Source organism: Budorcas taxicolor, chromosome 19, assembly GCF_023091745.1.
Source record: "Budorcas taxicolor isolate Tak-1 chromosome 19, Takin1.1, whole genome shotgun sequence".
Lineage (NCBI taxonomy): Eukaryota > Metazoa > Chordata > Mammalia > Artiodactyla > Bovidae > Budorcas > Budorcas taxicolor.
In genome coordinates, this window is record NC_068928.1 from 41649907 (window position 1) to 41677110 (window position 27204).

Here is a 27204-nt window from a genome sequence, read left to right on the forward strand (position 1 = left end):
AGATTGAAGGTTACTTCCTCCTGATTGGGCAAGGAACTGTCAGTAAGACTAAGGAAAGAACCAATGGGAGGGATGGGGTGTGTCTTGCCCCACCCTACCTCCGAGCAGGTAAGGCTGATTACTCTCCCCTTCCCCCTACCTGTCCAACAGGTGAGTCAGGGTGCGCCATGGGAAAGGACAGACGCCTTCACTGGCCAGCCAACTCAGCGTCAGGCATGATGCTTCTTTGAGCTTATTCACCCTTGCCACAAAGTGGTAATAACAAATTAATATAGCATTTCATAGGCTTTTTTCTGGGTTAGGATTTTTTTCTCCAAAGACGGTGTGCTTATGAGATTCAGAATTAGAGAGCCTGGATTTGACTTCTGCTACTTAGTAGCTAGATGATCTTAAGCAAGTTACTTGTCTTTCACCCTGTTTCTCCACATCTGTAAAATGGGTACATCACCTCTCTCTCATGGGAGTGAAAGAAAGTTTGTGAAATCACTTGGACAACTGCTAAATCTTAGGATTAAATTAATTACATATATATTTAATTTTCATGACAATTCTGAAAATTTGTTAGGGCAACAAAATGACCATTTCAAAGATGAGGAAACTGCTTCAGAGAGATGACAAAACTAGAAAATGGCACATTCTAAACAAGAACCCATTTCTCTTCTAATTTCAAGGCCCACCAAACCACACGTTCTCCTGGTGGAATAATAGCATAGCCATAAAATGTCAAGCAGAGAGGAGGGGCTGAGGAAAAAGCGGAAGCAAATATTTTGGGGAGAGACAGAACAGCAATGATTTGTGATGAAGAGAAGGAAGTGGTGGGTTTGGAAGAAGTCAGGCAGCAGATCTAAAAGAGATCTGTACTGGCATAAAGAAATGAAGCAGCGGGCCCCTCAGTGGTGGAAGAGTCTGGGTTAGTTATTGGAAAGAACTTTCCAATGAGCACATTGAGAAGACAAGGGTCTTTCCTTTCTGTGGTTGATAAAATGAATGCTTTGTTAACACAACTATTGAGCACCAACTGTGTGCTAGACACTGGGTTAGACTGTGGTGACATGGCAAATCAAAATGACCCCAACTCTCAAAGGACTTCCAGAGGGCCAAGTGTAAATAGGTCATGTTAACAACTCTGTGTCAGTGCTGGAGAGGAGATCGTTCAGGAAAGGGTCTCCCCTCAAAAAACCTTTACATGCCCAAAGCTAGCACACAGGATGGGCTGGATGAAGGTATCTTAGAGGCATCCTTGACCACTTTCCCCACCAGAGAAAGGAGTCGTGGCAAACCAGTCCCACTTCTGAGGTTTGTGCCATCAAAGAAGTCTTCCTGGAATGGGCCAAGGAGACATCAACATCCCCAGCCAGTTACCATCCACATGTCTGGGCCACTGCCCTGTCTGCTGTTTCCCTTACTCCCCTTTTTCCAGCTTACCTCAGCATCTTCCTGTCTACCTTCCCCCTGCCCCACCCACCTGCTTGCCACCCTGCCAAGCCATCCAGCAGCTGGCCCCCAGCTTGGGAGAAAAAGAGCTCCCAATTCTAGGCTGCTACCCCCACCAGGGTTTCACTTCCTTCTTCTCCTACCTGCCATCTTTCCCTGCCCACTTCCCACACCCCACACAAAGGCAACACACAAACGCACACGCACACGCACACTTCCCAGACCTAAGCCTGGCTTAACCCTTTCCTTTCTCTTGACTTCAGCATGTAGGCAGGGTAGGGTTCGCTGAATGCAGAGGGGTGGAGGAGCCTGAGTGGGGTGGAGAAGCAGAAATAAGGCTTCAGAATAAAGCCTCTGTGTGTGTGTCCCATGCAGAATTCTCCCTGCATATCAGCCTGGAACATGCTGCAACAAGCTGGCCCCAAAGCTCAGGCTGGGACTGGGTGGAGGCATTACCACAAGCAGCAGGAAAGACTGAGCTAGCAGCTTTGACTCCCATATCCAGTGGGTTTCTGTGCGTTTATTAAGCACCTACTACTGGCTGTTTAACACTGAGGATTCATCTGTGGGATACAGAAAAGAATCAGAAAATAATATTTACTACATTCAACTGTCTGTAAGGAGAATTTGGTCTTACGGAACAGAGAGGTGCCTAGGCATAAGGGATGAGAGTCCCTGTGGTCAAGCCCCTTCTGGAACTTGAACCTGAAGGCAAGACCACAAGACCATCCTACCCAGTCCCCTACCTCCAAGCCCTTAAAGGCACGGATTTCTCTGACAAATCTCCAGGAAAGGCTATTCTCCAGCCTCCCTTATATGAATACCCTTGTGTCCTTATTCCAACACTGGTAAATTCCTTCTGGTATCTAGCTTCTGTTCATGTCCCTGCAATTTAAACTCATTTCTCTCACCCGGGGCTCAGTGGAAGCAGAGTCTTTGAGCCACCAAGAACACATATGGTTAATTCAACTTGGAGATTTCTGGGACCTCAGAGTAAAGAAAGAAAGGGCATCAAGTGGCCCCTCCCAAGTTGCCCCAGAGACAGGAGTTACTGCCAAAGAGGGATCCCATGAGGGGAGTTGGCAGGGGATCGGGAAATGCTTTCCTGGAGGAAGGTGACCATCTCACTTCCTCTCAACCCCCAGGAGGCCTCTGGGCCATATAAGGAGGTGCAAGAATCTCTGTCTGTTCACAATCAGCCCTTTCTCTGTGGGGCCCCTTCCCCAGACAGAGGCAGGCAAGACACTTAGATCTACACACCATGTTACACACACACACAAGCTTCCATGCTCACATCTCAGGGACATATACTCCCAGGTACAGATTAAGACACATGAACCCCAGCCACACCAGCACTCTCAAGGATGGCCACCTTCACAGACGGAGACCAGGTGAACAGATGGGACACTAACCTTCAGGCTGATGACCGTCCCTTTCCACCACCCAGCAGCTCTTCCCAGCAGTGGAAAAGGAGCACAGAGAAGTAAAAGTCACTCCCAGTGGCAGACTGGAGTCCCAGGCCACTGGGCAGAGCCATCTGTAGACCTAGGGAAGGGCCTCGACCCTGGGTCTGGTCCTTCTGGGGTTGCACCCCTCCACACAGGGCCAAGGGAACGAGCTTACACAGAGTTCACGCTTCTCCCTTTAGAGACCACACTCCAGGTATTTGTCCAGCACTGACCCTGCTTCTGGGCCTGTGGGTCTCTTGCTTGGGCTCTTCCTTCTGTTCGGACAGCAGCACCATGCACGGTGTGTGCTTCCTAGGCCACGGGATGACAAAGGGGCAGCAATGGGAAAGGGGTGCACACAGAGGGGACGTGCAAGCTGAGTTGCCTACACCCACGTGCTGGAGGCCCTTGGTGGTGTGGCAGGAGCCAGGGGTATGAAGGAGAGGGGAGATGGCCCAGGGGCTGGGGGCCAGGAAGGAGTTTTCCACAGGCTGCCGTGTTCTGAGAAAGCGTCAGAGGTCTCAATTACATCCCAGCTTTCAGGTCAGGGTGGAGGTATACTTGGCAAAGTGTACTTTTTTTTTTTTTTTTAAAAACAAAAGAACACTTATTCTTCTCCTTATTACAAAACAATACCTGTGAAGTATTAAAAAAAAAAAAGAAAAAGAATCAGCTATATTTCCATCATAGTAAAACAATCACTGTCCATATGTTGTTCCTATTTCCAGCATTTTCTCTAAGCATTTTCACATCCCCATGCTTGTTTGTTTTTAATTTTAATTGGATTAGAGTTGATTTACAATGTTGTGTTTGTTTCAGCAAAGTGATTCAGTTATACATATACCTATATTCATTCTTCTTCCGTTCTTTTCTAAGTTATCACAGAATATTAAGCAGAGTTCCCTGTGCTATACAGGAGGTCCTTGCTGGTGTATCTTTGAAGAGCTCGCTTGCCTTGAACCTTATTTAGATCCGTGTGCGCTGCTGCCCCCTGTCTGCTGGAGTTGGGTGAGGGGACTTGCTCAGGGTGACCCCGTCAGGTTTGGGGAAAGGGCAGGGGCTATAGAAGAGCCTCCCAAATGCTTCTGGCTGGAGTGGCCCAAGCCTCGCTGGGAGGGGCAGTAGGGCCGGATGGTGCAAGGCCCCAGAGGTGAGGGCGGGGTGCTCCTGTCATTTTTGCTGCCCTTTGTCCTTGAGGCGCCTGGAGGCCAGAGCCTGCCCACAGCCTGGTCCAGTGGGTGTGTGCCCAGCGCCAGGAGAGGGCTCTTAAATTACAGACGTAGCTCCCGCCACACTTCTCGGCAAGGCGTGTGGGCGGGGATGGAATGTCAAAGGGAAAACAGGGAGACAAGAAAACAGAGATAGGATGGCCCAGAAATAGAAAAGGCAGGGCGAGATACCAGGGGCCCGGGGTGGTGAACGGAGAGACTAGAGGAGGTCAGGGCCTCTCCAGAGAATGTCTTTCTTCTCCCTCCATCCCTTGGTGGTGGTTTAGTAGCTCAGTCGTGTCTGACTGTAGCCCTCAGGCTCCTCTGTCCATGGGATTCTCCAAGCAAGAATACTGGAGTGGATTATCATTTCTTTCTCCAGGGGATCTTGCTCACCCAGGAATCGAACTGGTTTCCTGCACTGCAGGCAGCTTCTTTACCGTCTGAGCTACAAGGGAAGCCATTACCTACCCTCAACGTCCCAAGGTCTTCAGGAGCCCAACAAGGTGGGCCTCAAGCATCAGGATTCTATTCTGGAGCTGAGTCTCCCTGGGTCTCTGAGCAACCCCCTCCCCATCCTGAGTGGTTTGGGGGAAGGGAGGGGGCGAGGCCTTGCCGCTTGAGTCACCCCACTTCCTGCTCCTGGCCTGGGTGACTCCAGCACAGGCTGACACAGCTGGGGCCCCACCCGCCCTGCCAGCCTGCCTGGCCCTCCCTCGCTCAACAAGCCAGGAGGGATGCCTGCCCTGACAGGTGCCCTTCCCACGCAGAGGCCACCCCTCCCCTGCCTACACGCATACATGTGTGTGAACACACACACACACACACACACACACACACACACACACACACAGCAGGAGTTTCTCCCCTACCTGTTAAGAGTCCTGCGGGAGAAGGAGGACTTGAGGCAAACCTTGGGATTAGAGAGACACCCTGGGGGAGGAATGGGGCGGCCCAGGGCTGGCTGGCCCTCCTCAGGGGTCTAAATCAGTAACCTCCCTCACTTCCCCTAAACCCTCTAAGCAGGTGACTCCACAACCCACAGCCATCGATTATGCAGATTATGCAGAGAGACCCTTCCCCAACCTCCTCCAGCCCTCTGGCCTTCCCAGTCTCCCAGCCCTGGACTCCACCTCGCTGGGAACTAGAGCCAAGGTTTGGAGGCCCCCCAGCCTGGTACATTAATGCCAGCTGCCCTAGTCCCAACCAGCAGCCACCAGGGAATTTGAGAGTTGAGATCCTTGAATATTTCATCAGCACTTCAGCCTCCAGTTGAAGAAGCATGCAACTTACAGCTCATGGATAATTTATGACTCCTGCACAGAACCTGGAAGCGGTGAGGGGGAAGGGCAGGGAGAGTGGGGGCGGGTGAACCCTGGACCCGGCCATTGATGATGGTGCCTGAGAAGCCAGCTCCACCCAGAGTATGTTTTGGGGGCAGGAGAAGAGCACCAAGGCCAGGGACATTTCCATTTTTGAGGATTTCAAGGTATTACCAAAAAAATGGGTTATCAAAATAATGATGTCTAAAAAAAAAACTGGAAAGTGTTAGTCGCTCAGTTGTGTCAGATTCTATGCAACTCCATGGACTGTAGCTTGCCAGGCTCTTCTGTTCACGGAATTCTCCAGGCAAGAATACTGGAGTGGGTATCCACTCCCTTCTCCAGGGGATCTTCCCGACCAAGGGATCGAACCGGATCTACCTGCACTGTAGGCAGATTCTTTACCATCTGAGCCACCAGGGAAACTCAAAAGGTTAAAGTTATGTGATAAGCATTTCCTGACTTGATTTCTGTCTCTGTGTACACAACCTCATTTGGAGATAACAAAAAATTTTAATGAGATGTCCTTCATGGCTGTGAAGCCTCCAGAAAGCCCCCTGGCCCCCACATCCACCTGGGGCCAGGGAAGGAGACCAGTCTCCCCTCAGCTAGACTGACTGAGCCTCACTTCTTCCCTGGTGGCTCAGATGGTAAAGCATCTGCCTGCAGGAGACCTGAGTTCGATCCCTGGGTTGGGAAGATCCCCTGGAGAAGGAAAGGGCAACCCACTCCAGTACTCTTGCCTGGGAAATCCCATGGATGGAGGAGCCTGGTAGGCTACAATCCATGGGGTTGGAAAGAGTTGGACACAACTGAGTGACTTCACTTTCACTTTCACTCCTTCTTAGCCTCTTCCTATAGGAAAGCCACCAGGATTTAGTCAAATGCTCAAAACAAAAGGAAGGAATTTCGAATGGTCACCACTTATCTCGCTCCAGGACTATAACATAGCACTCTTGTTAAAGAAGGGCTGAAAAAAATGACTCAAAACAGAAGATGTCAAGTTCTCCTGGCCTCTTCTTCACCAAAGGACCTACCACAGTGAGTTCTGCAGATACAGAGGATCAGGTGTACATGGCAGGAAGAGGTAAGCAAGCTATGTCCTCCTCTTACTCAGTTTCTCCACCTGAGTCATGGGCATGAGTGGTGCTCCCACCCCAAAGGCTGTTTGGGGGTCAAATGAGATGCTATCCAGGTTCCCCGGCGCCAGCCAGGACCCAAGCAGGTAGTGCTTATGGGGTGATGTGTCCACAGTTTATATTCTTAATCCCCAAGCCATCTTGGAGTTTGATCATGCAGTCCTGGGAGCCCAGTCTAGTCTCCCTGGGCCTCAGTTTCCTCCATCCAGGAAATAGGGGCCATATGCTGGAGCCATGAAGGCCCCTGAGTGGGGAAGCTGCGTGGGGCTTGGACCCGTCATTCTTTGTCCTCAGGGAAACCCTACTCTCCCAGAGAAAAGGAACACTAGGGTGAGACTTCAAGAGCTATTTCTCAAACCTAAGCAGGGAATTTTTTTCCATTGGAATTTACAAGAATTTGGGGGGATCCCATGGGACTCCCCCTCCCCACCCCCACTGACCCTGGCCATCATTTCTCCAGATTCAAAAAGAGGCTGGTCTAAATAACCCGGAGCTTCCCTGGATAGCACCAGTGGTAAAGAATCTGCCTGCAGGTTTGATCCCTGGGTCAGGAAGCTCTCCTGGAGGAGGAAATGGCAACCCACTCCAGTATTCTTGACTGGAAAATCCCAGGGATAGAGGAGCATAGGCTGCAGTCCAGGGGGTCACAGAGTTGGACATGCCTGAGGGACTGAGCGCACACACACTCTAAGTGATCCCAGCAAGTCTGTGTGATATCCCAGGCCCACTAACATTTGGTCCAATCTAGGGAGCTGACCATCGGAGAAGGCGATGGCACCCCACTCCAGTACTCTTGCCTGGAAAATCTCATGGGTAGGCTAGGTAGGCTGCAGTCCATGGGGTCGTGAAGCGCTGGGCACGATTGAGCGACTTCACTTTCACTTTTCACTTTCATGCATTGGAGAAGGAAATGGCAACCCACTCCAGTGTTCTTGCCTAGAGAAGCCTAGGGACGGGGGAGCCTGGTGGGCTGCCGTCTATGGGGTCGCACAGAGTCGGACACGACTGAAGTGACTTAGCAGCAGCAGCAGGGAGCTGACCACGGGAGGTGGAACCCAGCTATGGAATCAGGCCCAAGAGTGAGGCTGGTTGGTCTACTTCCTCCCCTTCCTCCCTTCCTCCCTACCCCTCTCTCCCTTCTGGAACTCTCTGCCTCCCTCAGCTGACAGCCTAAAGGGATAGAGAGACCAGAGCGTTCCTTCTCTAGCTCCCTTCTCTGAGCAACATGGATTTAGGGAGAAGAGTTGCAAACCCAGCTCAGCCACCCTCTCCCACGGGAATCTTGGGCAGGTTGCTTCTCACTCTTCGGCCTCGCCTGTGGCAGAAGGGAATTGCTATCTATGCTGCAAGACTCTTTTTTTGTATGTTCTGCACCTCCATCGCTGTGCGGGCTTTCTCTAGTTGCAGTGCGCTACCCTTCACTGCAGTGCCCGGCCTTCTCACTGTGTTGGCTTCCCTTGTTTCGGAGCACCAGCTCTAGGGCACAGGCTCAGTAGTTTTGGCACAGAGACTTGGTTGTTCTCTGGCACATAAGATCTTCCTGGACCAGGAATTGAACCTGTGACTCGCAGCCGGATTCTTTACCACTGAACCACCAGGGAAGCCCCTGCAAGACTGTTCTGAGGCTGTAAAGAACCTGCCAAGAGCCAGGCACACAGTAGATATTTGATACATTGCAGCAGTAATTCTCTCTTCAGGATGGGGGCTTTCTGGGTCCAGGACACTTCTGTGGCATCTGAGTCTGGCCCTATTGTGTGAGGTCATCATCCCCACTGCCCTTTCGGCCGCGTCTCTAACCTTATCGCCATTATGCTACGCTTGGTAGGACGGCTGAGGTGCCCACCTGGGGAGTTGGGGGCCGGGTAAGGAGAGGGCTGAGGGAGATAGAGACGTGGAGGAGGCAAGGGCGAGGGCGTCTGGGCTGGGTGGGGTTGGAAGAATGAACTGCAGGGCCCCAGAGGGCCCACGCTAGGACTCACTGGAACTCGGTCTCACCGGTTTGGGAAGCTGGCTGGGCAATGGGGAGACGCTGGCATCAGAGAGAGGTGGGAGGGGCTGGTGGCTGCCTGGGATGGAGAAGCTGAGTAAGGCCCCCTGGAAGGGCAGGGCCTGGGCTAACGCAGGGATGGGGGTGAATGCTTCGAGAGGCGTGCCTTTCTGCTATGAGTGGACACACACACACAGCCCCTCATCCCCAGAGGCCACCCTTCGATGCACACGGACACACACATCAACACACTTTTTAAACTGCATTGCCCCCTCCCCCCTCCCAGTTCCCCTGATCCTCTCACCCTGCTCTATTTTTCCATCTCATTTATCTTAGCCAGATAACTCATTTGTGTAACATTTATTGTTTATTACCTGTCTTCCCGAAAGGATGCAAGCTTCACGAAGGCAGGGTGCTTGGCTGGCTTTGCCCACTATTATATATGCTTAGCACCTACGGCGAATCCAGCATACAGTAGGTGCTCAACAAATAACGTGATGAAGGGGCGAACAAACCCTCTCGAACCACAGTCGCGAATGCGCGCACCTTCGGGGACGCATGCGCAAACCCCTTCAGTCGCCCCCCGACTCCGCGCCCCGGGCCTGCTCTCAATCTGCCACGGAAACTCTCAGACACGTGCATACAGGCACACGCTCACACTAACACAACACACAAGGACACAGAGCTTCTCGCTGTAGCCACACAGGCGCTTTCAGACTCACACCCAGCCCTCCGGATTCCAGAGCTAGTAGTCACTGCAGGCACGCTCCAGCTCGTCCCAGCTCCCCACCCTCCGCTGGGCCAGCCCCTCCCAGAGACAGGGGGCGGGGTCTCGGTGGAAGCTAACAACACAGCAGCTTGAGAGGGTGGGGTGGGGCGGGGCCGCCCTGGCACCTGGGAGCTCTCTGGAGACGCTGCCACTGCAGACTCACCTATGGGAGGGAAGAGTGAGATCACCGGCGCCTCCAGCTTTGACCCCGCCCGAGCTCCAGACTCAGACTCTGGCCTTCCTACCCTCACCTTCACCAAAGGCCCAGGGGAAGGGCATGCAGTGGGGCAGGGAATCCTCCTGGGTACCGAGATGGGCAGGGGCCCCGGCCAGGTCACCTGGCACATCTAGGTAGGGGTGTGGAGGCTGAGAACCGGGCTTACCAGCTTCAGCTCCACCCTCCAGTAGGAGGAGAAAGCTCCTCCACCGCCCTGCCGCTGGGAGACATGTGGGCAGTGGGGCCCAGTGTCACCTAGCTGGCCCCAGCCTAGGGTCCCTCCCCAGAGAGACCCCCTTTTGCCCCCACGTACCTGCTCTGGAACGTGGAAACATGGATGAGTGGAGACACTGGTGACGCATAGGGCTGGGTAGTAGGCACCTCCAGATTCTCTGCCCACCCCCTACCCCCCACTCCCAGTCAAAGCAAGATTGGGCAACACGGTCTGGCAGCCACCACGAAGTCTCATGTTGTCAAGCCATGTTCCTAGGGCTCCTCTGGCCACTGAGAGGGCAAGTTCCCTTCGGCGTGAGCAGAGAGGGCAGGACAGCGCATGCTTGCTCTAGCTCTAAGGAATTTGGGTCAGCAAAAGCTTGGAAAGTAAAAACCGGAGGCAAATGTCCTTGGCCCCTTCCCCATACTTCCTGAGGGAAGTGATGAACTAGGAAAATACCATACTTCCCAGGACTCACGCAGAACTTCATCCTTACGCCCCCTAGCGGCAGATTACAGTCGCAGGCTGATGCTCCTGGCAGTCACAAACACCCAGGGTCCATAGAGGCCAAATTATGGCCCCTCACCGGTCTCCATATTTATTGATGAAGTGAGATGGGTGCAGAGCGGGGAGGAAGGACCTGCACCGTTACCACTCCACCCAAAGAAATCTGGACCCTAATTCTGTGATTCATTCAACAAGAAATGTTTATTGAGCACCCACTGCCAGTGTGCCAGGAACCAACCACGGGACTCCTGGTCCAGTGCTCTTCATGATGCCAGTTGCCCCTCTGCTGTGTGTGCAGTTCAGGCTGAGACTCAACTCAGGAGAGCTGGAATCTTCTCCAGGAGACTGTCCCCACTGGGTGGGGAGGACACTGGGAGGAGGGCAGGCCTTCAGCAGCTGCAATACCACCATCCTGTGGTCCAGAGACCGAGAGAGGAGGCAGGAGGGGTCTGGGGAGCAGTGCTCACAGGTGGGACAGGATGGGGCCTGGTCAGCTCTGTCCATTTTACATGTTTAATAAATAGTTCTTGTTGGACCCATGCTTCCCAAACTCTTGAGGGGTGCAGGGGGGCCTCTTCTCATGGTAATTCAGGTTCTGGCTCTGAAAAATGAAAGGAGAGAGCATTGGGGTTAGCCTTCCCATTGTCAACAGGCATCTGCGTGCTGTCCTGGGGACAGGTGGTGCAGGCAGGAGCGAGGGTCCTCAGGAACAGGTCTCAGCTGGCTCCTGCTTCAGGAAGGATACTCCCCTACCCCTCGACCAGGTGGGACAGGGGTTGCTCACAGGCCGGAAGTCCCCAAAGAAGGAGTACCAGCACCCTCTGCAGTCCAGCGCTCAGAGCCTTCTGTCCCTCACCTCCAGCCCAGGCTGTACCACCCGTCCACCAGGACTAGTCACTGACCAGCCTCAGCCTCGTCGCCCTTGGCATCTGGCTCCTGCCACCAGTCAGCATAGATGCTCTCCTCATAGTCGCCCTCCCCTTCAAACTCGGCATCAGATGGGGGCTTCTCAGGCTCCATGGGTGGTTCTGTCTCCTCCAACTCCATCTAGAGCAGCCCAGGATGGGTGGAGAAACCAGGTCACAACAGGCACAAACCCATATCGGCTCCCTTCCTGGCCAAGGGGCTCTCCCCTTCCATCTCAGTCCCAACCCCCCCCTTCCCAGCCTCACTCAAGATCTCACACAGGAATGACTTGAGGGTTTCTCCCAAAGTCCTGATCCCAAGCTGCCCCCTCCCTGAACTGATGCATGGGCTCCACCAGCAGAGCTTCAGGGTTGGTGGAAGCATCTCCCTCTCCACAGCCCCCCTTTTACTGTCCGCTCAGGCTGTTTTGCAACCAGGAATGCCTTTACTCCCCTGTGCTCTTGTTTATCCCTCCAACACCAGGCATCAGCGCCAGGATGTGGCCCTTGATGCTGATGCTGGGTCAGGAGTGCCCCGAGCATCCAGGGCCCCAGGCTGACCTCTCTCATTGCACTACACTGCCTGCGAGCTGCTTAGGTGAGGGGCTGTGCCTTTCAGCCCCAGTCACAAAGTCTGGCAAACAGCAGACAATAAACAACAGCAATCAAAATAGCTACCACCCCCTGAGGATCTACCATGTGCCAGCTGTACACCAAGTGCTTTACATCCTGGATCTCATTTAATTCTCACCATAGCAGTGTGAGATGGGCATTATTCTCCCCATTCAGTGGATGAAGAAATGGAAGTTTGAGGGTTACTTAAGCCTGGCCTGGAGGCTGCCCAGCTGGGATGTGGTGGAGCCAAGTCTGGGGAGCACCAAAGCCTGGGGACTCACAGTGCAGACCCAGCCCCCTGTTTGATGAGGGGTGGGGGGCATGGGTACGTGAACAGTGGAGAGGATAGATGAATAAGTACTGGGAAGCAGTGCCTCAGAATTCAGACTCTCAAACCCTCATTTAGAATCAGTGTGATAACACACTGGGGGTCTTTCCTTCCTGGTGCACTGTGTTCATTCATTCATTCAGCGGTTCATTCAGATTCAGTTTCTGAGAGCCAGCCATGTGCCAGGTGCTGTGGGAGGACTGGGAATAAGCTAGTCAAAGCTATGGTTTTTCCAGTGGTCATGTATGGACGTGAGAGTTGGACTATAAGGAAAGCTGAGTGCAGAAGAATTGATGATTTTGAACTGTGGTGTTGGAGAAGACTCTTGAGAGTCCCTTGTACTGCAAGGAGATCCAACTAGTCCATCCTAAAGGAAATCAGTCCTGGGTGTTCATTGGAAGGACTGATGTTGAAGCTGAAACTCCAATAGTTTGGCCAACTGATGCGAAGAGCTGACTCATTTGAAAAGACCCTGATGTTGGGAAAGATTGAAAGCAAGAGAAGGGGATGACAGAGGATGAGATGGTTAGATGGCATCACTGACTCAATGGACGTGAGTTTGGGTAAACTCTGGGAGTTGGTGACGGACAGGGAGGCCTGGCGTGCTGTGGTTCATGGGATCGCAGAGTCCATGTTCACAACTGAACAACTGAACTGAACTGAACTGAACAGTCCTGGAGCACAGTTCTCTAGGAGACTGGCTGGAGAAAGGCGCGGAGTGAGAAGGATGAGGGCTGCAAATAACTCTGGTCCAGGGGAGCATGGAGGGTCATAACGGGCACGGCAAACCCAGAAGACAGAGCCAGGACATGTAGCGAGGGCTTCCTGGAGGAGGCACCACCAGACCTGGGTCCAGGAGAAGCGAGATTCAGACGTGTAGAGAAGTGGGGCATGGGAACCCGGAGCAGGGAGAGGAGGGCAGGTGCAAGCAAGGCACAGGTAAAATGCCCCTGCCTCACAACAGCTGTGGCTGAGCGGCCCACCAGGCCTGTAGGGCAAAGGCCCCCTTACCTCATCATCTGACTGCAGGTACACGTGTGCGAAGTCTAGCAGCTCTCGAAGCTCAGCTGTCTGGTTGTGGTAGAGTCTGGCCTCCTGGGAGGAGGGAAGAAAAACAGGTGAGCCAGGCCTCCTGCTGCCAGATAGTGGAGGAGCCAGAGCTCCTACACTCTGAGTCCTCTGGTCCTTTTCCAGCTCCAGGAGCAGGAAATGGGTGTCAGTTTACAAAACTGATCAAAAAACTGAGTTGCTTGATGCTGGGTTAAGAAGGATGCTGAGGGCTCAGTGAGAAAGAGCGCCTCAATTGATTAGCAACGTCTGCCACTGACAAGGAAACCGAGAGGTTTTTTTGCCAGTCATGCCCAGACTCCCAAGGGGTTTCGTCAGGTGGTTCAGGTTAGGAGGTCCCTGGGGAAGAAGGGTAAAGGCGAGCAGTGAGGGTGGGAGGGTGGGTAGGAAACAGGCAGGGACACACAGATACTTTTAACTTCCCACATCCCAGGTGCTGTGCTGAAGAGGTAGGCTGGACCACCCCCATTTTGCAGGTGAGGCAACAGATTCAGAAAAGGTCGGTAATGGGGGACTTCCTTGGTGGTCCAGTGGCTAAGACTCCATGCTTCCCATACAGGGGGCCTGGGGTTTGATCCCTGGTCAGGGAACTAGATCCCACATGCCACAACTAAGAGTTCATATGCCACAACTAAAGAGCCCACATTCCACAACCAAGACTTGGTGCAGCCAAATAAATAGGTAAATAAATTTAAAAAAAAGATCAGTAGTGTTCTCAGGACCACACAGTTGGTGGGGTCTGAATCTAAGACTCCAACCGTAACCCAAATTCTTTCTTTTTATTTCTCATCCTGCCATTGGACGAAGCCAGGAATTTTTAAAAATCAAATCACAGGTTCTGAGAACGTCTTGGCGATGCCCACCTCCCGGGGCTGGAAGTCCTCCTCCTCCAGGCCCCAGCGGGCCCTGTGGAAGCGGTAATACACCAGGTTCTGCTGCATGACATTGTCTTCCGGGTCGAAGAGCATGTAGCTGGCGGCGCTGCGGGCGGCCTGGCGCACGTCGTTCACTGCAGGCAGAACAAGAGTGAGGAGTGGCCCCTGGCACGTCCCCCTTCTTCAGAGATAACCCTCACCTGACCCATCCCCAGCTCCCAATTTAGTCCACTGCCCCTGGATCCCCAGCTGCCTCCCAGAATATCCTACTCAATAACAACACAAACTAGAGTGTATTGAGCAATTACCCGTTGCCCTGTGTAACTCACTTAAGCCTCACTGTTATTGTCATCCTCATATTATAGACAACAAATCCAAGGCACAGAGAGGTTAGGTAAACTGGTCAAGTTCACACAGCTGGAGAATGAAGGCACTGGGGAATCAGAGGCTGCTCTCCCAGCCTTCAGTCTCTTTGCCAACTGGACCCCAAAGGGTCTCCTGGCCCCTTGTTCTTCAGCTCTTCCTCTCCAACTCCAGCCTGTCTGAATTTTGGCATCTCTGAGTTGCAGACACCCTGGAGACTGACCTTTTTAGCCCCAGCTAAAATCTCCCTCAAGTGAGGAGAGCCTTAAGGCCTGGTGCTACTTTTTATGAGCCAGGTGACTGACTCACGGCCCCTTGCCGTCTGTGAGCCTTGGCTTCCTCATCTGAAAAATGGGTCCAGTAACATCAGCTACTGGTGGTTTGTGAGAGGATCCAGAGAGATAAACAGATGTGGCAGGGCTCTGTAAACTGTCAAGTACTGTGCAGTTGTCGACTATCTCGTCCTTCACCTAAGAGGCCCTCGAATTCTCCCCAGAGGCTGCTCTCAGCTTCTCACCTGCCCCCACCACCCTCCCATCGCCAGGGATCCTCAGTTCTGACTCGGTTTTGCCCCTAGTGCAGTGCTCCCCCTCGCCCCAAGCCCACCGGGAGGCTCACACTTGTAGTAGGCAAACTGCAGGTAGTGATACATGGTGGCCACGAACTTCTCCACGAAGTAGCCGCCCACATTGGGGGTCAAGTTGGCTTCACAGTCCACCTTACACTGCAGGGATTCTGCAAAGAGATCTTGCGGGGGAGGGGGAAGGCAGCAGTGAGGAGTTGGTGTGCAGAACAGATCCAGCCTGCAGACAGGGATGACAGAGATGACCTCCAACCCCAGATGTGTCTGCTGATGTCACAAGACAGTAAAGTGACAAGATATGCTGGGGAAGACTACTGTGGACTGGACTGACTTACCACCCCCACAGCTGACCTGCCACCCTAAAGCCACAGGAAGCCAGGGCTCTCTGGAAGAATGGCAGGTGAGGTGTGGAGGTGGACTAAAGCCCAAATATAGATGCTCAGGACAGTCCTTTCTGCCCCTGCTGATGGACTCTGCCTTTAGCCATCCCCAGACCAACTGTGTTTCTGGCCCCAAACTGCTTTCTGCACACAGCTGCTGGGCTGATTCCCACCTCAGCACCTTTGCACCTACATCACCCTCTGAAAGTCCATGGACCCAGCCTCTCCTGATCCTTTTGGGAAGTCACTCCTCGCTACACCCATGCCTGGCACCTTCGACACTCTCCGCTGTGTCTCCTTCACCCAGGATGGCAGGTGATCTGTTAGCCTCTGTCAGCCAACTGAAGGCTCTGAGGTCCGGATAACAACTTATGCCTGTCTGCCTCCCAAGCACTTAAGAAAGTGTTAGTCACTCAGTTGTGTCTGACTTTTTGTAACCCCATGGACTGAAACTCTCCAGGCTCCTCTGTCCATGGAATTCTCCTGGCTCCTCTGTCCATGGAATTCTCCTGGCTCCTCTGTCCATGGAATTCTCCTGGCAATACTGAGGTGGGTTGCCAGTTTCTCCTCCAGGAGATCTTCCCAACCCAGGGATCGAACCTAGGTCTCCTGCTTTGCAGGCAGATTCCTTACCGTCTGAGTCACTAGGGAAGAAGCCCTAAGCACTTAGGAGGCCTCTAGAAATGCGTGTGGAATGAATATTTGTGTCAAGGGGCCTTAGCAGTTCTGGGCCCTGTGGGTGTGAGGGATGCCCACTGGGGTCTGGGTGGAATGTACCTGCTATGGCTGGGTAGAAGTCCTTGAAATCCACCTGCTCGTGGGCCCCCTCGCAGCCAGCCAGACACCGGGCAAAGACAGCCAGGTACTCAGCCAGGGCCCGCTCCATGTCCTCGGTGCTCCCGCGGAAATCTCCGCTGTTGTAGAGCTTCACAGCCCGGAGGAACACCGCCTGGAGGGAGGGGACACGCAGGAGGGTCAAGGGGATTCGAACACCTCCCCCTTCTCCACAGGCGCTATACCGGGACGCAACTCGGGACTCATGGAGTTACGTCGGGGCGGGTCCTACCCCCGACATCCCACCTCGTATGGCTGGGCCTCCAAGTCTGTGAGAGGCTCGTCGGCGGCGTCCAGTAGTCCGCGATAGTAGCTGAGATACTTGGCGGTGAGCTCATGCTTCGGGTTCCTCTGGAGGAAGGTGTAGGCCGCGGCCACCGCCTTCTCCAGCCGGTTAGCCTGCAGGGTGGGGACGGAGCGGGTCAGCAGAGCCGGAGTCCGCCACCCGGAGCGCGCGCGAGGGATCGGCGGTCGGGCTGCTGAGTAGAGAGCCGCGCTCTTCGCGACCCGACCGGGCAGCCGGCGCGCACCTTGAACTGAGCATAGTGCAGGTACTGGTAGGGCAGGCGGCTCTGGAAGTCGCGCAGCAGCTGGCGCGGCGGGTAGGGCACCTGGAAGGCGGGCAGGGAACGCTTGCAGCGCCGTAGGCAGGCGGCGCGCTCCAGGACGTGGCCGAAGAGCCGCAGCTCGCGGGCCCACTCGTCGCCGCCGTCGGGCCCGAGGGGCGCGGGGCCCGGGGGTGCGGCGGCGGGCGGCGCGGGGCCGCTGCAGTTGGCGTGGCAGAAGGCCTCGCTGTCCCGCAGCAGCCGGTGCAGCCGCAGCGCCGCCTCGAGGTAGCGCGCGCTCTCGCGCCAGCTCTCGCCCTCGTACTGCTCCAGCGCGTGCCCGTAGGCCGCGGCCAGGGGCATCAGGTCCTCCGGCGGGAAGCCCCGAAAGCTGTACTTCTCGTACTGCGCCCCGGCGCTGCCCAGCAGCAGCCACAGCAGCCCCCACGCCGCCCGAGCCATGCCCGCTCCGCGCCGGCCGGCTCTCCGCGCCGCGAGCAGGCGTCCGGGTCCCGCTGGCTGGCAGGGCGGGCGGGCTCAGGGGCCGGGGCTTGGCCGGCGCGCCCGCTGGGTCTTAGCGCCGGGCACTGGGGGCGGGGAGGGGTGAGGGCGGCTGCGAGGCGGGGTGCGGCTTCAGTCAGATCCCCCCAGGGGCCGAGGGACCTCCGCTCTTTTCAGAGAGCCGACACTATCCTGAATCCCTGACCTCCTGCCCTTGGGGGTCCTCCCCTCGGCAGATGGTGTGAGTGTGGGGAACGCTTCCGGCCAGGATGGAGAGCCCAGAAAGCCCCTTCCACGCAAAGGCGGTCCCCCCCCCCCCGCCCCCGCCTTAAGATAGAGAAATTGAGGGAAGTGTCACCTCCCTCTAGTTTGCCGAAGCCCTGAAACCTGCTCTTCCATCCATCACAGCGGTCCTTCTGCTCACTCCCCACCTCCAGCCCCCAAGAGGTGACCCCAAGGGTACCCTCCAGCCCGCGACAGGGAAGCACATCCCTGGTTTTACCCTGCACACCCTCCACTCTCACCACCTCCTATTCGATCCCCATCCCCACGTCAGAAAGTCCTCTCTGGCAGTCCAGCTTTTGCAGGACAAAGCAGCTCGTTCCGGGAGCGGCTGTCCCTGGGACAGAGAGGTGGGAGGGAGCACTGAGATCGCCTCCCCGCCCCCGATTCTGGAGCCTCACCAGTCACCTGGAGAGGCCTAAATTGGGGGTTGCCTCCCAAACAAGCAAGGAATGCCTCAGCCCGACTTTAGGACCCGGGGGGCTCCAGGGAAAAAAAGACTAGGAACTTTTCTATTTTTTTCTGTCGGCTCCGCTGTCTCAACTTTCCCGAACTTCCCTACCCCTCCAGGCCCCACGTCTCTGGGCCCCCAGGGTGGGGGTGGGCGCAAATCTGGAGGGCTTAGCGGTGCTTTCCTCCGACTCCAGCAGCCTGGCCCTCCTCCTGTTCCACCCCTCTTGCCCCCGCCCCGCCAGCTCAACCTCCCCAGCCCCCATTCCACGTGGACCAGCCAGGGCGGGGGTGGGGATGCAGCACAGGAAGAGGGGGAGCCAGCCCTGGGAGAAGAGGGGAAGGAGTCTGGCGGCCGCCGCGCTCTCTCTCGCCCTCACTGCCGGCCGTCCCAGCTCCAGGCACCATGCTCCGCGCGGGCCCCCGCAGCCACACCCTCCTCCGGCTCCCCCTGCTGCAGTTGCTGCTGCTGCTGCTGCTGCAGGCCGTGGGGAGGGGGCTGGGCCGCGCCAGCCCGGCCGGGGGCCCCCTGGAAGATGTGGTCATCGAGAGGTACCACATCCCCAGGGCCTGTCCCCGGGAAGTGCAGAGGGGGGATTTTGTGCGCTACCATTACAACGGTACTTTCGAGGACGGCAAGAAATTTGACTCGAGGTAATGGCTTGGGTGCCCCCAGACTCACCATTTCTCTTCCCCGAGCTTGGGGCCAGGCTCCCTCAGTCTTAGGGTTCCCTTGTGGCCGCCTTTAAGCTGTGTCTGCATGCGCCTTCTCACACCGCGATCCCCTAGCCCCAAACAGCACCCTGAGTAGGAGAACTCCTAGACGTCCCTCTCCCCGGACATCTCTGCCTTCAGTTTCAAACTTTCGCCTCTCAAAAGACCTCATTTGCTTTCACACAAGCCTCCTCCGTCCCGCAAAGTGCTTGAGAATTGAGAGGAACTCAGCGTTTTATTTAAAGCCAAGGAGGGGATGTTCGTGTTCACAGAGGTGGGGGAAGGGCCTGGTCCCTGCTGCATGCGAACCGTCCAGGGATCTCAGCACAGGACCCTCTGCCTTTCCATCCACGTTCACTCCCTTTGTGGTTCCAGCCCCAGGTTTCAGTGCCTTTGTGTTTAGAGAAGGAGTAAGCAGAGGTTTTTTTGGGAAAGGGGTGGCAGTGTTCAGCGGCCAGTGGGGTAAAGCAGGTGGGCCTTCTAAGACAGCAGGATGGATCAGCAAGTGCAGGGCACAGATTGGTGTAGGGACCTGTCTGTCTACGTGTCACACAGACACACATGCCACCCCGGGCTCCTCTGAGGGTTTTCATGCCTCCCTCTCCATCTTGGCTCCACCAGGTCAGTGCTGCTGCCCATCTTTGGGGTTTGAGAGACTGGCTTCTGGTCTGGTCCAAGCCTCGGGTCTGCTCTAGCAAGTTCATTTTTCTTCGTGGGGGCAGGGCTATATGCCAGGTCAGCTTCAGTTAAAATTAGGGTCCTGGTGGTCACACACACAAGCCCCCACACCACACCCCAAGAAGTCAGTCCCTCTTAGAGATGTCACCAAAAAACACACACTTCAGCCTGCAGAAATTATTGGCCATGCGAACTTCCCTCGTGGTCCAGTGGCTAAGACTCCATGCTCCCAATGCTGGGGGCCCAGGTTCTATCCCTGGCCAGGGAATTAGATCCCACCCACTGCAACTGAGTGTTTACATGCCACAGCCTGCATGCTGCACCTAAGACCCAGTGTAGCCAAATTATAATTAATCAGTTCATTTTTTTTAAAAGGGCCATGGCTTTGGAGCCAGGCAGAACACAAACTCCTGAGACCAAGACTTTGGGTTCAAACCCAGACTGTAATCATGGACAGGAGTTTTACCTCTTTAAGCTTTACTTCCCTCATCTGAAAAAATGGAGATCAAAAAGCATTCTGAAAAAATGAGTCCCTACTTCCTAAGGCTGCTGTTAGGACTCAAGATGATAAATGAAAGTGAACTTCACACAGGACCTGATGGTCTGCAAGCAGCTTCAGCACACCTTAGCCTTGACTCTGGGGAGAGCTCTGGTTTAACTGGTAGAAACTTATTGCCATGCTCGAGCTCTCATAAGGGCTCTGTGAAGTGAGCAGGCCAGACATGCAACCATCTCAGTGGGCAAAATGCAGCCTGGGGAGTAGCCAGGAGTACAGTTCTGAGGCCGTGGCCACAGAGTGGAAGAGGGGTTGGGAGTTGGGGACTGACCTCCCTGCTGGGGACTCTGCTGAGCCCAGTTCACGAAGTGCTGAGTTTGGAAGACTTTCACCACTCATGACCCCTTCCATCAAGATGCCAATCTCTCATCCTTCCTTAATTTTGGAAAACTTGTAAGTTAAAACTGTAACCAAAAACAAAAGCTGTGGCAATTTTAGAGTAGGCCTTTTCAAAATTGAAAACCAATTCCTATCCCTGGCCAGCTCTGCTTCCCCTGACTTTCCTCCGTGAATTGATGGTTTGGTGGCCCACATGTGGGCTGTGGAGTTCAACAGACCACACATTATCTGTGTGACCTTGGGCAAGTGACTTGGTCTCTCAAGTCTCAATTTTTCTCCTAAGAAAGATGAAATCAATAAAGCCCATTTTGGAAATGCCCCACTGCCACGGCCAGGGTTCAGTCCCTTGTTGGGGAACTAAGAACCCACAGAGCATGTGGTGCTGCCAAAAATAATAATAATGCCCACTTCTTAGGGGACAGGATTAAATAACAGAATGAATGCAGAATGCCAAGCATTTCGAGACTTTCCTGGCTGTCCTGTGGTTAAGACTGCAAGCTCCCAATGCAGGGGGCAAGGGTTTGATCCCTGGCCTGGGAACTAGGATCCCCTCCATGTCCCCATGCCCCATGGTGCAACCACCACCACCAACAACAACAACAAAAGCCAAGCTTTAGCATTTCTTCCTGCTGGATAACTGGTGTCCCCAACCGCAATCCCCTGCTCCGCTGCCCCCCAACCCCTGTGTCTGTACTTCCCACTCTGGCCTCCTCGGGGACCTCTGGACCTCCTTTTGTCACAGACCACCCTGTTGAGGTAGGAGTCACGGCCCACCTGGGGGGAGGCTTGAAGAGGAGACAAGGAGCCTGTGGATCGACACGTGTGTGTAGGGAGGGGGACTGTGTGTGTGTGTGTCTCCCGGGCATGTATGTGATCATGAGCAGAGGTCACTGTATCGCATCTGTCCCCTCCCTCCCCAGCTATGACCGCCACACCTTGGCGGCCATCGTGGTGGGCGTGGGGCGCCTTATCACTGGCATGGACCGAGGCCTCATGGGCATGTGTGTCAATGAACGACGACGCCTCATTGTGCCTCCGCACCTGGGCTATGGCAGCATCGGCGTGGGTGAGGAGGGCTGGGGCCTGGGCCTGGGGATGGAGGAGATCAGGAGGCAGAAGCAGGGACCCCAGGGCCAGAAAACAGAAGCTCAGAGAGGGAGAGTGACCTTCCAAGGTCACATTGCATGCACAGACCGAATAGCAACAAGCCTGGGACTCAGGTTTGGGTCTCCTGCCCCTGGGGTGGGAGGGAGGACAGTAACAGGCCCAGGTAGGATCCTCGCTTGACTCAGAAGGGGACCTGCGGGTGGGGGAGGGCAAGGCCAGGCTGGATGCTGAGACCTCCATTCCACCCCCTACTCCGGGGGATTGCTTCGCCCTCACAGCGGGGCTCATCCCCCCCGATGCCACCCTCTACTTTGATGTGGTCCTGCTGGATGTATGGAACAAGGAGGACACCGTTCAGGTGAGCACCTTGCTGCGCCCACCCCACTGCCCCCGGATGGTCCAGGACAGTGACTTTGTGCGCTACCACTACAACGGCACGCTGCTGGATGGCACTGCCTTCGACACCAGGTGAGGGCTGGAAGAAGCCCTGGGATCCAGGGGACTGTGGTATGCAGTGGGGAGTGGGGGGCCATCCTGCCTCTCGCACCAATAGCAGCCTCACCTCTATCTCCTTCTCTGCAGCTACAGTAAGGGTGGGACTTATGACACCTACGTGGGCTCTGGCTGGCTGATCAAGGGCATGGACCTGGGGCTGCTGGGCATGTGTCCTGGAGAGAGAAGGAAGATCATCATCCCTCCATTCCTAGCCTATGGCGAGAAAGGCTATGGTGAGGACAGGCAGGGACTCTGGGATTCTCTATAAGCGGGCTGCCGTGTACAGTTGTCCAGATTGAATACTGCACAAGGACACCCAGCCAAAGAGGCAAATTGGGATGAAATCTAGCCCTGGGTGATCATCGCCTCATTAAGAAGGGGTGCATCAGGATTCCCTGGTGGTCCAGTGGCTCTTTCACTACTGGGATCCGAGTTCAACCCCTGATGGAGGAACTAAGATCTTGCAAGCCATGGAGCATAAGCCCCCCCCAAAAAAGAGAAGTACTTTATTCTTTTAAAAATTTATTTATTTATGGCTGTGCTGGGTCTTTCTTGCTGTTCACAGTCTCTCTCTAGTTGCCTCAGGTGGGCTCAGTAGTTGTGGAGCATGGACTTAGTTGCCTCACAGCACATGCAATCTTCCGGGACCAAGGATCACACCTATGTCACCTGCATTGGGGGCCGGATTCTTAACCACTGGACCACCAGGGAAGTCCCCATATTCTGCTTTATTCTGCTTTACACAAAGGCTCATATGAGCTGGTGGTAGCCTTGGGGAAAACCCAGCTCCGGCCTCACAGGGGGAAGAAGCAGGGCTCCGGCATCACAAGGGAAGAAGCATAGGAAGAAGCAGAAAGGGCTCTGGAAAGCAGGGTTGGCACCTTTTTGGGTGGTGCTCACGTAGGCCTTCCTGAGTCAAGAAGCCCCGTTCTGTTCTCCACTTGTATGGTTCAAGCCTATCCCTTCCCCAGGGACTGTGATCCCCTCGCAGGCCTCGCTGGTCTTCCACGTCCTACTGATTGATGTCCACAACCCAAAGGACACTGTCCAGCTGGAGACACTTGAGCTGCCTCCTGGCTGCGTCCGGAGAGCCGTGGCTGGGGACTTCATGCGTTACCACTACAACGGGTCCCTAATGGATGGCACTCTCTTTGATTCCAGGTCCGGGGAGGGCAGGGGGTCCTGAGGAGGATGGTGGGGGCTGAGGCAGCTTGGAGCTGCCTGGCAGGGCAGGGCCCCTGTGACCCCCTTGCTGGCCCCCCACCCCGCCTTGTATTGCAGCTACTCCCGAAACCACACCTACAATACCTATGTGGGGCAGGGCTACATCATCCCTGGGATGGACCAAGGTCTTCAAGGCTCATGCATAGGGGAGCGCCGGAGGATCACCATCCCCCCGCACCTTGCCTACGGGGAGAACGGGACTGGTAGGCTTGCTCCCAGTTCCCCAAGCCAACACCTCAGCTCCTCCTGACCTACCCCTAATAGGGGTGGGGGGATTCCAGCCACTGCTCTGCCCCTCTCATCACAAAAACTGGTTCCTCACCCAACTGTTGCTGCAAGGACTTTATCCTTTCCTCCAGGGGCAGTCCCCTGCTTCTGCCCTTCCACACTGGAAAAGGGAAGCACACTTCTGAGCTTGGGGAGGGAGGGTGGTACAGCCCTAGGAAGCAAACAGACCTGGATCTGGGTCCCAGCTTTGCTGGATACCTTAGTGTGCTCACCTGTAAAATGGAAATAATCACATTGATCAGCAAAGTCAGTCACTGGGAGGTTGCAAGATATACCTATAAAGGGCTTTCTAATTGGCATGCCCCTCCCCTCTCCTGCCCTGTGTCCTCACCCCTACAGTGTATATGATGAGAGTTGACCACGTGGGCAAACATCCCATCCCATCCTTGCTTAGAATCCCAGGACGGGAAAGTCTAGGGGCCTCTGTGGAAACCTGGAGCAGCGCCCCGTGACCCCAGCTGATCAACTCTCCATTCTGACCCCAGGAGACAAGATCCCTGGCTCTGCTGTGCTGATCTTTGACGTCCACGTGATCGACTTCCACAATCCTGCGGATCCAGTGGAAATCAAGACGCTGTCCCGGCCCCTGGAGACCTGCAACGAGACGGCCAAGCTCGGGGACTTTGTTCGCTACCACTACAACTGCTCTCTGCTGGATGGCACCAGGCTCTTCTCCTCGTGGGTCCAGGGCAGGGCCAGGGCTGGGCAGGTGGGTGGGCATGGGCCAGGCATGGGGGGGATCCTCCTAGGAGCACCCCTAAGTTCCCACTGAAGCTGAAATTCTTACCTCCAGAGGCAAAGGGAGGGTGAAGTAGGTAGTAGGGGGAGCGGCTGGTCCCGTTCTGTGGAGGGCAGCCGGAGCAGGGGCCACGCTGCAGGACAGGGCCCAGCCGAGAAGGGGACTGCTCCTACCTCTGCTCACTGGGCCCTGGCACCCTGCCCTGTCGGGTGGCTCCAGGGATGACTCAGGAGCCGGGCCTGCCGGGGACCAGGGCGAGTGCTGACCTGGGAATCTGCTGTCCCCACTAGCCATGACTACGGGGCCCCTCAGGAGGCAACTCTGGGGGCCCACAAAGTGATCGAAGGCCTGGACACGGGCCTGCAGGGCATGTGCGTGGGAGAGCGGCGGCAGGTCGTGGTCCCCCCGCACCTGGCACACGGAGAGAGTGGAGGTGAGGGGTCGAGACTGGCCTGAACTCTCCTCCCCTCTGCCCCTGCCCGCCTGGGGCCTTGCTGGCTGGTGGGAGGGGTGAGGGGAGCCTTCTGGGTGGTTCTGTTGGGTGGTTCTATAAACATGTCCTGCCCCACTCTCCAGCAACCCCAGCGGGCAGCTGAGGTCTGTGGGCCGGGTATGCGCTGGGCAGGCTGTGAAACGGGGCCCAGACCCTCCTCTTCTCTGCTCCCCATTCTTGCAGCCCGGGGGGTCCCTGGCAGTGCTGTGCTGCTCTTTGAGGTGGAGCTGGTGTACCGGGAGGATGGGCTGCCCACGGGCTACCTGTTTGTGTGGCACGAAGACCCTCCTGCCAACCTGTTTGAACACATGGACCTTAACAAGGATGGCGAGGTCCCCGTGGAGGAGGTGGGTGGCAAGTTCTCGCCTTCTCATAACTGCACACTGTCACCCCGCAGGAGCCCTCAGGACAGTGGTGTTTAACGAGAACACAGCATGTGCCCACTGCATCCCTGGCCCTCTACAGCTCATTGTGCCTTAAGCCCCTTGTCCCTGCCTTTCCCTCTGGCTACCTGACCCCGAGCACGCCCTCTGCCCCCAGCCACCACCCATGCCTTCCCCCCAGGACGCAGCACCAGCTCCTCTCCTCTTGGGAGCGCATCCCAAGGCCAGCCCAGCTGCTCAGGCAAGACGCTCTCTCCCCCTCCCCTCGGCTCTCCCCTCTCTGCAGTTTTCCACCTTCATCAAGGCTCAAGTCAGTGAGGGCAAAGGCCGCCTCCTGCCTGGCCAGGATCCTGAGAAAACCATAGGAGACATGTTCCAGAATCAGGATCGCAACCAGGATGGCAAGATCACCGCCGATGAGCTCAAGCTGAAATCGGACGAAGACCAGGAGCGGGTCCATGAGGAACTCTGAAGAGCAGAGGCTTGGGCCTGGATGCAAAGGCTCACATTGAAGGGGACAGTGGGCAGTGGGGCTGGCTTCCCAACAGCCACCCTCCCCTCTGCCGGGATGAGGTCTGGAAGCATCTAGAGAGTGGTCGGAGGGGACAATTCTGGTCTTCCCACTGCCTGAGAGTAAAATCCACAGCACAGACCTCTATTCGGTTTTTCTCTCCCAACCCCAATCCCTTTCCTTAAAAGTTTTGGAATTACAAAGCCACCCGGGGGGATGGTACACTGTGGGGGTTGGCTGCCCTTCACTCAGACCTCCCCTCCGTGTCACCACTGAGCAAGACCAAACATTCATTTCCCCCAACTTCCCCTTTACCTGTATTTACCCTCGCTATCTTCAACCCCCGCCTGCAGCCTGCATCCTCTGTCCTGGCATCTCCCCAAGAACATGAACCCCCAGCTTTCCTCCCTCAGCTCTGGCTGGTTCCTAGGGAAAAGGGGCAGTTCCAGGGGGGCAACCCTACCTCACCTTCACCTGTCCCATCCCCCTTCACCGTGTGGTGGTGCCCGAAGTGTTCCCAGGGTGCTATACATCAGAGCTGGGCTTTGTGTCACCTTTCATCCCTAAAGGTTGCCTTCTCCAGGGACCAAGGGCCAAGAAAAAAATGAAGGGTGAGGATGAGGAAAGCTACTTGGATGGATCTGAGAGCTACGGAACCCTTGGTTTAGGGCTGAAAGTTGGAAGAGGGGCTCACTGGGGACTGAGGGGTGATGGGGGGTGGGCAAAGCTCTGCACACTCCAAAGACTAAACTGGCTTCAGACCCCCCTTCTCCTTTGTGCCAAATAAAACACTAAACCAGAGGTCTTGGCATGTGCTCTTTCTGGGGGAGGGGCCCTTCGACCCATGCGTCCAGAGGAAGGGGAGCTGAGCAGGCTGCCTCCAAGGCCCTTCAGTTCCAGATGCCATCCCCGGGTCTGTGCTTCCTGCCTCTCTCAGGCTCAGCTGGGGCCCTCACCATGAGGGGTAAGTGTCCACAGAGGAGAGGAGCCTGTGGGCCAGCATCCTGGTCTCACTGCCCAGTTCAGTGAAAAACAAGGTCCCTGAAGTCAAACACGACGTACAAAGCTCAGCGACTGAATTAAACCAGTTTGGATTCTCCTTTCACATAGATCAGTGCTCATACAATATTCCTACCTCTCCCTCCTCCTGGCTGCCCGCTGTTCCCACCTACCTGATGCTTCTTCCTCTTGTCAGAATGGTAAATGAGTTCAAACCTCGTGGGTTTTTTTTTTTTTTTTTTGGGTGCTATGGGTCTTAACTGTGGCATGTGAACTCTTAGTTGCAGCATGTGGTGGGACCTAGTTCCCTGATCAGGGATTAACCTAGGCTCCCTGCACTGGGGATGCAGGGTCTTAGCCACTGGGCAAAACCTCTCACGTTGAGGAAGGAGTCACGTCAGCCATCAGTCAGGCCATCTGTCCTCATCTGCTCGGCTGGACTCTGGCCAGTAAGAGACATGACCCTAGCCATCTAAGGACGGGGTGAGGTGCATGGGAGAGAACATCACCAGCCTGGACTCACACCCTGAACTGCCCCCACAAAAACCACAAGCACTGAGTTCTCACCCAAGACCCTCTGAGAGAGAGAAGCTGCCCCCCACGGCTGCTGTGACTGACATTCCCTGGTCCCAGAGCATCCAGATAGCACTTGAGGGTTGACAGACCCAGCCTTAGGGTAACCACCCTCCCCCAAGCCTGACAGG

General features: G+C 55.4%; 2 protein-coding genes across 3 annotated transcripts; one reads left to right on the forward strand and one right to left on the reverse strand.

Moving 5' to 3' along the window:
• Nucleotides 1–10429: 10429 nt before the first annotated feature.
• Nucleotides 10430–17203, reverse strand: P3H4 (prolyl 3-hydroxylase family member 4 (inactive)). Its single transcript, XM_052657478.1, has 8 exons — nucleotides 16727–17203; nucleotides 16443–16595; nucleotides 16140–16311; nucleotides 15018–15146; nucleotides 14025–14170; nucleotides 13105–13188; nucleotides 11148–11292; nucleotides 10430–10846 (listed from the first exon to the last, which is right to left on the reverse strand). The coding sequence occupies exons 1-8, from the start codon at nucleotides 17201–17203 to the stop codon at nucleotides 10824–10826; spliced, it is 1329 nt and encodes a 442-aa protein (XP_052513438.1). The 3' UTR covers nucleotides 10430–10823.
• Nucleotides 16392–26209, forward strand: FKBP10 (FKBP prolyl isomerase 10). 2 transcript variants are annotated; one of them, XM_052657477.1, is made up of 10 exons: nucleotides 16392–16524; nucleotides 21182–21327; nucleotides 21647–21836; nucleotides 21951–22096; nucleotides 22835–23024; nucleotides 23145–23290; nucleotides 23861–24053; nucleotides 24405–24547; nucleotides 24791–24954; nucleotides 25277–26209. In XM_052657477.1, the coding sequence occupies exons 2-10, from the start codon at nucleotides 21240–21242 to the stop codon at nucleotides 25460–25462; spliced, it is 1446 nt and encodes a 481-aa protein (XP_052513437.1). In that variant the 5' UTR covers nucleotides 16392–16524; nucleotides 21182–21239; the 3' UTR covers nucleotides 25463–26209. The 2 variants fall into 2 exon arrangements, with proteins under 2 accessions (XP_052513437.1, XP_052513436.1); XM_052657476.1 differs by lacking the exon at nucleotides 16392–16524 and adding an exon at nucleotides 18381–18628.
• Nucleotides 26210–27204: the final 995 nt, after the last annotated feature.